Here is a 15824-nt window from a genome sequence, read left to right on the forward strand (position 1 = left end):
TAATAGTTAAGTTATAATTAACAATGATAACTCAGTATTACGAACTTCACATATAAATCATTTTACTATAATTAAGTAAAGTATTATTGCTTATGAAACCATGAGAAACGAGGTTTCAACATAAATAAAATATTCATAAAATCCATATTTTTCGTTAATTAAGACTGTTTGTTTTGAAATTTCTCTCAAAGCTACACAAGTGATATCTGCGTTAGCTGTCCCTAATTTGAAACTAATTACACTAGAGGTGTGGTAACTCGTCAATAGTACACACCTTCAATTCTTGAGAAACTTAATCGAATAATGTAATTTGGAGATCACTCTTATAGTTCACCCACAGCCCTAATAATGTAATTTGGAGATCACTCTTACAGTTCACCCACCGTCCTAATAATGTAGTTTGGAGATCACTCTTATAGTTCACTCACAGTCCTAATAATGTAATTTGGAGATCACTCTTATAGTTCACCCACAGCTCTAATAATGTAATTTGGAGATCACTCTTATAGTTCACCCACCGTCCTAATAATGTAATTTGGAGATCACTCTTATAGTTCACTCACAGTCTTAATAATGTAATTTGGAGATCACTTTTATAGTTCACCCACCGTCCTAATAATGTAATTTGGAGATCACTCTTGCAGTTCACCCACAGTCCTAATAATGTAATTTGGATATCACTCTTGCAGTTCACTCACAGTCCTAATAATGGAATTTGGAGATCACTCTTATAGTTCACCCACAGTCCTAATAATGTAATTTGGAGATCACTCTTATAGTTCACCCACAGTCCTTAAGTGCGTGGCGTATTTTTCGGTAACGGAACGCAAACCAGGAATCCTCAGATTCACGTCCTGCATACTAACCACTAGACCGAATAATTACAAGACATATTGAAAATGTTAATTTTGCGATTTTTGACATATATGGGTCTTATTTTAATATGCCCTAGCTGTATTTGTCTTTTAAGTTATTCTTAAAGTAAAGTTGTCTTTTAAGTAAATTTACCTCGAACAAGCAAACTATTTTAGTTTTGTAATTTTACTGGATGATATTTGAGCCAGTATTGTAGTGGTAACAGTTCCTTTCTAACTAACTTTCCCGTTGAATGTTTAATAAATTGTGACGAAGTCTTGGAGTGTTCGCACTCGCCTCATTCTTATGATATATAGGAAGTAGTGCGCAAAGAAAACACGCTGACTAAATTTTGTATGATGTTATTTTGACAGTATTAGCTTATTGCTCATGTTACACATGTAGTTAACTTTAAAAAAAAAATCTTAACTTAGACATCTACACACCAGACCATGAATGTGGCCAGTCGATCACAGAAATGGCCACACTATTAATAAAACAGAAAATTTTCGCTAAATATATTTATTTCAGCATTCTAATGACAGTCAACGCAAAAGTACAAAAAACATTTTTTCAAAATTACAAAAGCATGAAATTTCAATGAGAGATTTGGCATTCTTTTTCTCTGGCTAGCTAAAAAACACACTATCGATGATTCTACGAGTTGGCCACACATTTCTGCGAAATGGCCACACATGGCCATTGGTCAATGGGCTGCCCACACAGGCACTAGGCAATACGCCGTAAAATCTATATTAAGATGTTAGATATATATATATATAAATATAATAAATGTTAGTGTTTTATACCGTTCTTTTAATATATATATATGTTTGCGTAGAAAATGCCTCTCAATGATTCAGCGGTAAGTTTATGGTTTTAAAACGCTAAAATCCGCGGTTTGTTTCTCTATGGTGGACAGAACGCATATAGCCTATTGTGTAGCTTTATGCTAAAAGAAACATACAAACAAACCATATAAAATACTAGAAGAAAATTAGCCATCAAGCTGCCAAGCTCTGAACTACCTTCGGTGGTGTGAATAGAGCCCTGTCGAGTGACCTGTCCCGTTGCAACCAGGTGTAGGGCACTTGTTATCTGGAATATTCAGAAACACACTACCTTGTTAACTTGAAAAATGCTTTATTTATTTGTATTTTGAGATAAGATATTTCGTCAAAATTTACCCTACCAGTAACTAATCGCTCTACTAAGATCTGAGGAGGCTTTTAGTTGTCTTAAGAAGTCAGGTCAAGTAATATAATAGTATAAGTAGAAATAATCAATCTTAGTGACTTTTTTTCATATTCAATGGATAAAGACAGTATGAGAAACAATATTAAAAAGGTGTAAAACCAAACTTATGTGTTTTTTAATTAAAAGTAACGTAATTTTGAAAATGAAATAGTTAAGTAAAAAAAATATTTATGGATATATATTTTGAAAAGCTATTGGTACAACATTACTAAAGTGTAAACAACACACATTCCAAATCAACAACATTTTCCATTAGTTATAAAGGAACAAGTTAAGTTTGAGAAGTGACAGTTTGAATCGCTAGATATCTCTTATGAAATAAAATAGAACGACACTTTCAGTAAGTGGGTTTGTAATTATCTAAAGCTTTAAAACGGATCTTTATTTGGTCATATATTACATTCGCTTATAAACGAGAACATAAATTTGAATTTATATCCTATTGACAACTTGCAAGTTATCTAGTAAAGTCTAGTTTGAAGAAACAATAATTTTACGATTTAAAAGAAAAGGCTGGAAGTAGTACTGCCGTTATCGAAAAGAAGGTTACATAAGTTGTACATATCAGCACCGTGATTCATCGCTAAACAAAAATTTCTGAACTTAAACACTGGTATGTGGTATCATAACGCTTGGATATCTTTTTTATTGACGGAGGACTTTATTTACGGTGAGTCGTTTCATAGGTACACCTTACGTCACTGGAAGAAGTGATTGTGATTGAGAAATTTGACATGAAATACAGTGAATATTCAAATAAAAAACCAGCAGAAAACCTATTTCATAGCCCGTTGTAAGCCATAATATCAAGCTTAAGTATTTTAAATCTCCTAATAAATATATTCATAATTTCTATATAAAAACACTTGTATCTTTATAAGATAGAAGGGCAAACTACGATAACGTACAAATATATATATAAAGAGGAGTTTTTTATAAAATTTTCAAACGACGTTTCTCTAGGTATAAGGAATATAATTCCAACTGATAAAAGTACGAGGAATAAATATCCCACGCGATATTTCGAGCCAAATGAGATTCTATGTCCTTAGACTTCCACTATCAGATGTTCAAATATTGTTGTTCTTTTATAACAGTTTGGTATGTATAGGTATGCTATTTTCAAACCTTACTGTTCTCTTGGAAACAAATACTCATAACGTTAAAAAATCTATAAGAAATAATAAAAAAGACTTGATATTAGCCTTTGATATCATCAGATAAAGGGACTTATCTCCGTTTACGAATATTTATATTAACTTCGCGTTTCCACAAACTTAAACTGTGTTCAGGCGTGTAAAGTTAACTTGTTTTATTCTGATATACGATTCAATTTCATAAAAATCTGGATTATTGTGAACAGAATATTGATATAGAACTGTAAATCAAAATATGCTTTCAGGAAATTTTACCCAACTCCATATACAGAGATAACAACGGAGGGAAACCCAAGTACAGTGGAGAGCTAAATCGTTATCGTGACTTGAGTATTTAAATATAATAATGAAAAGGATGCCATTTTTAGTCTATATTTAGACAACAATATATGTAAGACTCCGCGAACTTATAGATTGGTTGTTACCGCATTCGACTAGCAATTTGCAACTTGCGAGATGGAGTCCCGTCAACAAATATGCTCGCCCTTTCAGGCGTTATAATGCGAAGCTCAAGTCAAATGGCCGTCCATGGTCAATGCTTTAGAAAGTGAATTTATGGACGAAGAGCTTGATGGTGTATGCTATACGGGGAATGGCGAGATGGAAGTTGACCATTCTGAATGTCACAGTCTACGAATACGGCGAATTTGGGCTGGTGGAAGAAAACCTCAAATTGATGCATGACGAATCGAAAAGAAGTCGGCGTCAGGAGAAGGTTCACCTAATAACAGTGGAGTTACGATCCCTTTCAAATTGATGGAAGGATACTAAGAAAATGGGTGACCATGCAGAAATGATTGCTGTTGCCAAACTTTGACTGCGGCACCGAGGTGGCCTGAAGAGAACAGAGAACATGAAGAAAAGGAGGAAAGTAAAATCTCGCAAGAATAGAAAGTTCTTCGAGGCTCCGTTCAAGTTTGTCCAGAACCTATTCGATCAAGTAAAATCAGATGAGTTTCTTGTGAGTAAACAAGAATTAGATAATATCTGAGAAAGAAGTACACAGATTGTATATGGCCAACACCACCTGTTATATCGCTGGATGTGTCGCCACTGAAACTTGGGGAGGTGGAGAGTGTGGCAAGGAAAGCTAGGGTAGGGTCTTCTCCTGGCCCTAGAAGAGTCACTTACAAAGTTTATAAGAAGTATCCTAAGCTCATAAGGAGATTATGGCATATATTTAAAGTTATCTGCAGGACAGAGACTGCGTTGCTTGAGTGGAATAAAAGAAAAAGAGGCTATATTCCGAAAGTTGAGAATGAGCAATGGATGAGCGATTTCCGATTCCCGTTCCATATTATACTTGATGTGAACAAGAAGATTTTGATTGGTGTATTTTTGTTGTTAGATGAATATATCGATACATTGGTGCAGAAGGCAGTGATACCAGATATCTCTGGATGCATGAAGCATGCTTTGATTATATGGTTCGACATTTACGAGGCAAAGGTAAGGAAGCAAGACCCGCCAATTGTGTGGTTTTAATCTTACTAATACTTACGGAGTAATGCCACATGCCTTGTTAAACATGGCCATGTTTTTTTTTATATTCCAGAAAAAGTTGTAAGATATCTCATTGCATAATGTGACAGTCCAGATGAATTCATGACTAGAAATACACGACAGCGTGTCAGCAGCTAAAAGTTCGCATCAAAATGGGGTGTACAATTTTGCCAATTCTCTTTGTCATGGCTATGAAAATAATTGTTGGAGCAGCAAGACTGAAAGGGACGGGACTTAGCATAGCTCTGGGCCAATTGTTTCCCCTATCTGCACGTTCACTGGTGATTAGACTTTATTGAACTCTTCGGTAGCAGACGCACAGAGAGTTCTCGATAAGCTTTAACACTTGATGTGTTAGTTCAAGCTGAAGAAATTCAGAAGTCCTACTTTAAAGAAAGAAAAGTTGATGAAAGAACATCATTTTCAGCTCAGCGAAGAGCGAATACCCATGGTGGTAGAAGAGCTGATAAAAAGTTTAGGAAGGCTGTACATTTCAGTTCTGACTGACAGTAAGTGAACTATCGAAGTGAGAAGTCAAGTGGAAGATGGTTTAAAGCATATTAGCAAATCTTCCCTCCCAGGCACTTTGAAGCTTCAGTGTTTGAAGACTGGTTTATATCCCAGAATCATGTGGTCGATGATGAGGTATGACATGCCCATGATAAAGATAGTGGGAATGAAAAAGCGACTTTCTAAAATAAAAGCACCTGAAAATAAAAGTTATTATTGAAGCAGCTCAGACAGAGCGATTTGAACGTGGCATGAAACCAATGAAATGGTTTGGAAGTGCCACTGATGTTCAGAAGATAAATATGATTGGTGACAAGATACGTCAAGTAAAAGACAAAAGATGAGTGTCTAAAGCAACTGGTATGCCCTATCAGGGTAACTAGATAGCGTGGGAAGAGGTAGAGCCTAAACGGTTACCTTGGTCTAATATTTGGTCGATGTAGCCGTTGGTATTCAAGTTTCTTGTTGGTGCTACGTATGATGCTGTACTGGCATCCGAATACTTCTTACATAAATGGGTAAATTAAAAAACAACAACCGGGAAGTGCTGCAAGTGCGGAAAAAAGGCTCGTTAATATACATCCTAGCTGGTTGTGAAGTTTCATTTACTGAAGGTTTTTACATCTGGAGACACAATCTGGTTTTAGAGAGAATCAAGGAAGTGCTAGAAGAGGGTGAAGCACGGCAGGTTCAACAGTTGAATTCGTGAGGAAAGAAGAAAAGAGCAAAAACCGCTGAAAGAGAGAGTTGGAAGCAGTATCTTACTAACAACCAACGACTGGAAGTTATCAGTGGACTTAGACACGCAGATAGTCTTACCGCAGGTGATCACAGCTACTGACCTTAGACCCGATATTGTGTTATGGTCAGAGAAGAAGAGAACTGTCATGTTGGGTGAGTTGACGGTTTCATGGGAAGAGAATATCGGTAAAGTACACGAGCACGAGATCATCAAGTACTCTGAGATCATTGGAATTTGCAGAGATAGAGGGTGGATGATCCACTGTCTTGCACGTGCAGAGGATATGCAGGCAAGTATTTCGCCGCTTTTCTGGGCAAGGTGGGTTTATCTGGAATAGCCAAGAGCAAAATGACGAAAGAAATATGTATGAAGGCAGAAAAGGCGTCACTCTGGAGTTTTCAGAAGTATGGAGTGAGTACACATGTGTGTGTCCACCGAGACAGTGAAAACATGCCTGATTAATGCATGATGATCAACGATCAATAAGGAATATAATCAGCTGCAAGTTGTGTTGACGTGGTTCCCATTGCATGACCCGCCCTGGATAATCTTCTTGACGATAAAGGGCCGAGACGACCGGTGAGGTTTCCTCGACTGATTATCTGCGCGACGACTGCGTTTTGGTTTATCTTTATATAAACTATATGAATCCTGGTCTCAAGCTTTCGATTCGTCCTTGTCTTGGGTTACTAATGTGGGGTGTAATTTCTCGAAACTGGTGTAATTCGGTGACAGGTGGTAAATACAATTGTAGATTGAGATTGTGACGGAATTACTGTTATATATTTATTGTAATATTGATGTTTGTTTAAATTAAAGTTATATTTAGAAATGTACATAACTTATTCTGTTAAATGTATATTGCGAAATTCTCGCTTATTCTCTAAAGTTGTAGAAAATTCTCGAGTGTAAGAATCAACAATACATGTGTGTACATAACACTAGTGTATCGTCGGTATTGCTACGTGAGCTGAAATTTCGAACAAATCTCCACACGCCTATAAATATAACCAATGTGACGCGCCTAACAACAGTATCTATTATTGGTTTGCTATAGTTGGTATACTATAAACTTCGGAAGCTATAACTGTGATTGTTATAACGATTATTAATCGGGACACTTCACATATTTGACCAGGAACATTTATAAATTTCGAACATTACAAACCACTTAACTTCAGTGGATTGACGTCGGACATTAGTACTTTAACAAAAACATTACTCAACCTCATCAGTGGGAAAAAATCGGCGTGTGATCAGTGAAGACCACAGAGCTAGCTAGCTCCATATTAAGTGAATTGTACCTACATAAACTTGAAATTAACTCGCTCATTGTGAACCCTCGATTAGATATTAAGAAATTTTCAGACCAGAAAGAAGACTTTATATTCCTTGTAAGTTTGTAAAACTTTTGTATATAAATCATTGTTTGTAATAACTGTTATTGTAAATTATTGGCTGTATATTAAAATATATTTGTATTAAAACAGAAAACTGTGTGTATAAATCTTGTTGGCAATTATCATACATTGGATACATATCGGCCTTTATTTAAATACTAAATCTAAATTACAAGTTAACTCAGTTTTAGCTATTTGAAATTGTAGTACATAATATGATTCACGTCTTTTTTTTCATATTTTAAATACACTGATAAACTGATCTTGAGGTAAGAAGTTTCATGGATGTTTCTGTGCAGTAAAACAACTAAAATAACGAGAATATTTGTTAGGGAAATTTTGAATGTATATACCAAAATATATTATTTCCAGAGAGCTGAAACGCAGAGTATACGTTTATAAAGTACTTTTCATTTTCATACCAAGTTTTTCCTGAAATCTGTTGCGCAGATTTCAAAGATGGAATTTTTGTAATGTTTGTTTTAAATACAGTTCAGCTTTACGTTTGATGAAATGACAGGGATACACATGCTACCAGGAAGTTTATTTAGAAGAATTTTAGCTCTTTATATAGATATACACTGAGTGGTCACAAGTAAATAGACACCTAATTTTTCGTCATTTAACTAATTTATGCTAACTAATTTGTGTTCACAGAGCACTATATAAATGAAAATGGTCTGCATACTAATTATCTTGTGCTACAACATGCCTAGAACTCAAGGTTCTCTTGAATTGTCAGATTTTGTTAAAGGAAGGATAGTTGGTCAAGCAGATGGTGGAATAAGTCAGCGGCAAATTTCGCAGAATTTGGGAATCCCGCTTTCGACAAACAACAGAAGCATCGTGCAGTTCAGGAAACACGGCAAGGAAATAACTCCTGGTCCATCGGAGAGGACAAAAAGGTCTGTCAAGAGGAGCATCGAAATGGATCCCAGATTAACGACTGCAGAAGTGGCCAAAGTTGGTGGGATGAGCCTGAAATCTGTTCAACGGATTCTCCAGCCCTTATTAAGACCTGCCAACATAGTCAGACGAAAGAAGTGGGCAAGTGATATGATGACCAAACCTCTGGACTTTTGGAAGACCGTATTGTTCTCAGACGAATCCAGATTCGCTCAATTTTCGGACAGTGGGAGGATATGGGTCTGGAGAATGCCTCACTAAGATTTTTGGCTCAACAGATTGCAGCCAACTGTGAAGCATGGTGGTTTCAGCGTGATGGTTTGGGAAGCTGTTTGGGTTGGTTGGAGATCGAACTTAGTGGAGGGCGTTGGCAACATAAATTTTGCAAAATACGTCGAAATATTGGAGGAAGGACTCTTGCTACTTTATTCCTCAGGTTTCGTGGACAAGAACACAACGTTGTTCCAGGAAGATGGAGCACTGTGTCACACTGCTAGAAACACCCAAAAGTGGCACGAAGAAAATGGTATCCAGAAGTTGGCCTGGCCGAGCCAATCTCCTGACATGAACACCATCGAACACCGCTGGGCCATACTCGACCGGCAAGTCAAGAAACAACCAAAAAAAACCAACTTCGAAGAGCGATCTACTCCAAGTTTTGAAGCAAGTGTGGGCAAAAATCCCACAATCTAAAATTGACGAGATGATTCTCACGATGCTCCAAAGGATCAACGAACTCCACGAAGCGAAAGGAAGATCTACTAGATATTAATTAAATTATAAATATATCAATTCATTTTTTTTCTGAAAAGGTGGTTTCTATTTACTTGTGACCACGCTGTGTATATATGGAAATTCAGAGTTAATTACGATAATTCCAAGATAATAACATATTCGAAAAATAAATAAAGGTTTATGAAACCAAATATCACAGTTATAGCTTAATAGAGACTTTAAAACAAAGACCAAACAAGATTCTAGGTTTCGTCCTTAAGCAGCTGATCTAGTATTTGAATACTGCATGTCTTCTTTGGGTTACATTAATAGACGGAACTACACTACTGTTAACATTTGATATTCAGTAAAACACTTTTGAATATACATGAATTATAAACTTTAAATGCTGACAGGTTTAGCCTCAGGAAACTGTCAGTAAAGTAAAGATTAAGATTTGCGACTATAGAACTAAACTGTACAAAGCTCAAATGGTATAAACATACAAACAAAAACACACTTGCTCAATGAACAAGAGCGCGGATTCAAACTTTTCCAGATTAGGGCAGTACTTCGTCTAATATTTAGCGTGCTCGTACTGTGAATTCAGTGGTTCATATTTTACGCCCCTTTGCTGCAAAAACTCGTTTCGCACATTGAAATCATAGCTAAACACCGAGTCCGACGCCTTGATCAGTATATTTTCGTACTGAATAGCATAAATAACGATTTCATTTTCCCAACTGCTTGTGGTATGTGGTGGTTGAACAGTAGGTATGACTAGAAACTCTAACTTGGTGAATCTATTGACATTTTTGATTATGTTGTGTTTTGTTGCCGAAGGAACATGTACGCTTTTCCCATTAATTTTTATCTTCGTAGATTATCACATGTTACAAGACTCTACACTTTATTTAACACAGCCGGGGTACGACTTGTTACAAGTCCCTTTCTGTATTTCCTTTTACCTCAAGTTCAATCATTTTAAGTACGTGGAGTATCCCCAGTCTTGGAAATTCTATATTCACGTTAAGAATACACCTTTATGGTGTGAATGTATGAATATTTTGCGTCGGAAAGAGCTGTTACATACTCTTTCCAAAAGCGATCAGTTTTTGGTGTCATCACAATACCTACGAAATGCCAATGTCAAAATGTAATTCTGATACGTGCTGTTCCACCGTGATTTTATATCAGCTGTGATTGTCACGTGACTCGCTGATTTGCACATTCGGTACTATTGTAACATAACGAATCCAAACCGGTATAAATGAAAACCAAATAATGACAAATCTCTTAACCAACACCATGCACTTAGCGCTACACAGAAGGATGAACAAATATATTTTATGACATGAGTGATGTCACGAATGTATTAGGAATATAATAATGGCTGGAGACGGCTTGAATGGGTAATGAAGAAAAACTTTAATATAAGTTTAACATAACAGCAAATATACAATGTTTCGACAAAACCTTGTCACAGTAAAAGAACAGTGACACTTTAACTTAATGAACGCCCCCCAATGGCACAGCGGTATATCCGCGGACTTACAACGCTAGAAACCGGGTTTCGATACCCGTGGTAGGAAGAGCACAGATAGTCCATTGTGTAGCTTTGTGCTTAAGTAGAAACAAAACAAAACATACTTGATTACCAGTTTCACTGATAAACCCTGTAGAAATAGCTTTCCCGTGATTGAAGTTTGTATAGTAAGAGAGTGGTTTACAGATCGGATCAATGTTTCTTGGTAATAATTAATAATTTTTTGATCTTTTGTTTTACTTTGTATTCTAATACTTCTTTTCTAATGTTTATTTTACTCGAAGCTCAAACTTCTTTATTAATATGTTACTCGAGACGACACAAGTTTGAAAATTTTTCTAAAAGTCAACGAGATCGAGATTACCCCAGACAATAGTAGTGACATAATCAGATAAAAGTTCCTTCTGACTAACTGAATACGTGAGAGAGTCACACGTTTTCCATCCTAATCCACACATAAAATAGTCTATTCGCTAAATATGAATTACCGGCACTTGTGTAATATTTAAAATTATAATAAATAATTAATAACAACGTTTAATATTTACATAATTAAAACTTTATTAAAGCCGCACGGCTTCCACTTTAAAACAACACTCTACAAGTACTATTTGTTGTCGTACCTTTGAATATGTTTAAGTTTTCGCTTACGTGTTAGTAACCTTAATTTAAAAATAACTGTTTATTGTAATGAAATATATTTCTTTGTTTTGTCCTTCATTGACGGGAATTCAAATTTTCGACTGCACTACTAATGTGCGGATCTAATTTTCACATGACTTGTATATTCTTGTATATACCATCGTTGTAGTACCTTCATAATACTGTAAAATCAGTGAGCAGATGTCTACTGTCTAATCAGAATAGTTATATGGTTCAATTATATATCCAGGTTGGTCAAATCAATGTATAATATTATGTAGCTCCAGCTTGAACTGCCACTGCCAGCCTCAATGCTAAACCAAGCAGGTCTGGAAATCTGAAGCACAAGTCTACAGATAGGATTTAATGTGGGTCGTTTTCCTAATTCGCCCTACTTATAGTTGTAATTTAATAGTTAATCTCCTGTTACCGAGTCAAGAACTTCTTGTTATATTAGTATATGGCTTCCAGTTAAAAGATGTTGTAAATTAAACTACACACTCTATTGAACGGTTTTTAACGGCGGATTTAACCATTCTAGTAGACAATGCTATACATAAACACCAAATGTATTATTTTCTTTCAGTTATAGATAAAATACCTAGTCATTACTAATTAACGGGAGTACTTATACGGTACAGATAGAAACAAAGAAACAAGTATGTTTAGTGAATACCAGCCAGTGTAATAGAAAACAATGCTTACCTCGGTATATGCAAAGAAAATTAATAATAGATTTCTGTATGTTCTATACATGGAAGAGATTGGGACATGTGAGATTTAGTTGTGGTACAATTTCATCGCCAATATATTTTTTAAATAGTCTTGTGAAAAAGACAAAAATAAAAATAAATACTTATATACAGTTGAAAATATGAAATGTGCCATGAAACCGCTATCCTAGCTATTTTAGGCCTTCACACACACTGTGGTTAACGAAAAACTGCTGAAATTTAATGAACTAATTACAAAGACTAATCACAGTATACTTGTAGCGTATTATTAATTTATGTTATAGTTAGTCAGTAGTCAGAGGTACATGAAACGTTTTTTTCTGAATTATTTACGCAAATGATTGTTGATTTTATTTTGTTTTTACCTAATATTGTTTGTGGGGTAAATATATGTTTAATACAGAAAGCGATAAAGTTATGAAAATAAGTACTTTATTGCAATGAAACATAGCTTACAGAATAATAAACTATGTACATATTAAGTATGTCACACCAATTTTGGATGATGCATTAACTATTTATTATAAAACAATTTAACATTTCTGGGTCTGATGAATTAGAACAAAATGTACACTACAAATATTTCTAAGTCACATTGTATTTGTAATTAATTTTTATTTAACAAAGTTATTAAATCGTAGTTTTCTATAACCTTCAAATTTCTACGTGATTAGTAATATTGCTCCGAAGTAATTAATACGAAAATAAACAGTTTTTCTTATATGTTTTTAGCATAATATGGATTTAGAGCTCAGAGGCTATGAAATACCTTATGGCCTTTTGTTAATCAATCTTGTGGGTCAAAACACTAGGATAAAGTCACAGAAATATATATAAACCTCCTGTAAAGTTTCCTACTGTCAGTTAAAACAGTTTCTATTTGTTTTAAGTCCAATGCAACAAGTGATTCACCTTCTTGCAAATATAAACATGTTTTAAATAACAGCTATTTTTGTTTTCATTTTGTACGTTAATTCTACATTAGGTTTGGTTGTTGTTAAGCGCAAAGCTACACAATAGGATATAAAAATTCTGCCCACCACGGTTATCAAATCCCGAATTTTAGCGTTCTAAGCCTGCAGACTTACTCCTGAGCCATTGGAGGGAAATTTGCATTAGCTTTATACAGAAACGTTGTTCGCTTTTCTTAGTTATTAACAAATGCATTTTGCTAACATATTTTGTATCAAATTATTTTACCATTTTCAAAAATCAAACTAGATCTAACTTTATATCGTCTTTCCAGAAATAAACCATGATTTTCTTGGCCAAGAAAGAGAGGCTTTCACAACACTTGTTGAAATCCTCATGTGCTGACTTATAAACTCCTGATTATGCAACCAGTTATAACATTTATTTACGCTCTCTATCAGCTGGGCAAATGCATTAATTTGCTATAATCGAACTAATAGACCTATTCTGTATATTCGCGAAGTCAGTATATCGCAGATTTGAGATACTCAATATTATTCAGCTTGCCATCATACTTCGGAATTAATGACTTGATAATTTCATTACTGGGTAAGGAAAGTAATTAATACTTATGAATACGTCTTCCCAACACATACCGTGATGCAACAACTAAATATGATGAAACGAGTTCATATATGTATATATAAGGTTTAAGCATAAGCATGGCGTTATATTTGTCTTTTTTGAAAATTCTATTGTACTGTCATACAGTGTTAATCAGCCTATAATGTACACAGTCATTAAACTGTGGATACGTTTCATACGTTACGACATTAAAAAACAAAATTAATAGAGAAAGAAGACTTTTAGCAGCTGAAAAGAAGAATTTGCTCGTGTGAACATTATGATTTCAGAAGCAATGTAATGGCAAACTTTGAAACAAACTAAACTAATAACTATATATTAAAAAAGTACATTATATTGTGAATTTCAATTTATATATAGGATTAGAAACTAGTTAATATTAAGAGTTAAATATTGAAATTAAATCAGCAATATCGATGATTAAATATGATGTGCGAATCGTGGCTGGGTGAAAGTTTAACAGTCATTATATATTATGTGTGAATCGTGGCTGGGTGTAAGGTTAACAGCCATTATATATTATGTGTGAATCGTGGCTGGGTGTAAGGTTAACAGCAATTAGATATTATGTGTGAATCGTGGCTGGGGGAAGAGTTGAACAGCCATTATATATTATGTGTGAATCGTGGCTGGGTGAAAGGTTAACAGCCATTATATATTATGTGTGAATCGTGTCTGGGTGTAAGGTTAACAGCCATTATATATTATGTGTGAATCGTGGCTGGGTGAAAGGTTAACAGCCATTATATATTATGCGTGAATCGTGGCTGGGTGTAAGGTTAACAGCCATTATATATTATGTGTGAATCGTGGCTGGGTGTAAGGTTAACAGCAATTAGATATTATGTGTGAATCGTGGCTGGGGGAAGAGTTTAACAGCCATTATATATTATGTGTGAATCGTGGCTGGGGAGAGTTTAACAGCCATTATATATTATGTGTGAATTGTGGCTGGGTGAAAGGTTAACAGCCATTATATATTATGTGTGAATCGTGGCTGGGGGAGAGTTTAACAGCCATTATATATTATGTGTGAATCGTGGCTGGGGTAAAGTTTAACAGCCATTATATATTATGTGTGAATCGTGGCTGGGGTAAAGTTTAACAGCCATTATACATGAAGTGTGAATAAGATTAATAAATATCTACGTAATTTCTCCAGTAAACAATTATCTTAGCAGGTTCCAAGTGCTTAAGATCCGTTACTGGAACTTTCGAAGAGCACATGGTTCCTTGTTGTTGGATCCCACTATATGTCCAGACGTCGGAGCAACGTTCAGCTGTGTTTGAAGTATTGACTTCGGTCACAAGAAATATATTTGAAATGGGTTAATTATTTTTTCTATTTTCAGAAAATATTATATTTTTTAGAATCTGATTTAAGTTTCTTTAACAATGCTTGGAGACAGCTTGAATGGATAATGAAGAAAAACTTTAATAGGTTCATTTTTTAAGGATGCCTTCAATTTCAATTATACTCTAGACCAACTAAATTCGAAAGCCTTAATGGCTAGTTTTGACCTCTTCACCGAGGTCCCCGCCAATGAAGCTTGCAATATTGCACTCGACCTCTATATTAATGACCCCAACAAGTTAATGCACATCCCCAGCACACTTTTTGTTTCTATCTTAGAATTTACAACGACTAAAACCAACTTCATTTTCAACAACGGACATTTCCTTCAAATAGATGGTTTAAGTATGGGCAGTTCTGTTTGGCCCGTTCTTGCCAACATATTTATGACCTAGATCGAAACACAAGCCACATATTCTGCGCTTCATCCCGCAATATACTGGTACAGATATGTCGATGACACTTTTGCTGGTTTCACTTCTACAGAACACACACACACACACACACACTAACTTTCTTTGAGCACATAAATTCCATTCATCTCAACATCAAAATTACCATAGAACACGAAAACAATAAACAGTTATTATTTCTTAGCTTCAACATTATTGGATCAAAATTCACCGTAAGAACACACACACCGGCCTCTACATCTCTTGGAATTCAGCTCATGACACCACACAAAAAATCAATACACTTAAAAACCTCATAAACACAGCCACAAGACTCTGTTCAACGGACTACATCAATGAAGAAATCAACCACATAAAGCATTCTTTCATTCACACCAATAAATTTCTACCAGCTATTGTTGAAAAACCCTCCAACATTCCCCACAACAAAACTCAGCTCACGAAAAAAATTGATAGTAACAAACCCAACAACAGTACATTACACTGCAGTTTACCTTTTGTCCCTTAAACCAGCTCAAGAATAATCCACACTTG

At 35.1% G+C, this 15824-nt stretch overlaps 1 protein-coding gene across 3 annotated transcripts in view; it reads right to left on the reverse strand.

Moving 5' to 3' along the window:
* LOC106464541 (mucin-12-like) overlaps positions 1-15824 on the reverse strand; it is a 154946-nt gene that overhangs the window by 32435 nt on the left and 106687 nt on the right. For all 3 annotated transcript variants that reach the window (XM_022392737.1, XM_022392751.1, XM_022392744.1), the window contains one exon: positions 1884-1953. In XM_022392737.1, the coding sequence (XP_022248445.1) occupies positions 1884-1953 (70 nt within the window). The remainder of the gene's footprint in view (positions 1-1883; positions 1954-15824) is intronic.

This window comes from Limulus polyphemus, unplaced genomic scaffold (genome assembly GCF_000517525.1).
Source record: "Limulus polyphemus unplaced genomic scaffold, Limulus_polyphemus-2.1.2 Scaffold61, whole genome shotgun sequence".
Taxonomy (NCBI): Eukaryota; Metazoa; Arthropoda; class Merostomata; order Xiphosura; family Limulidae; genus Limulus; species Limulus polyphemus.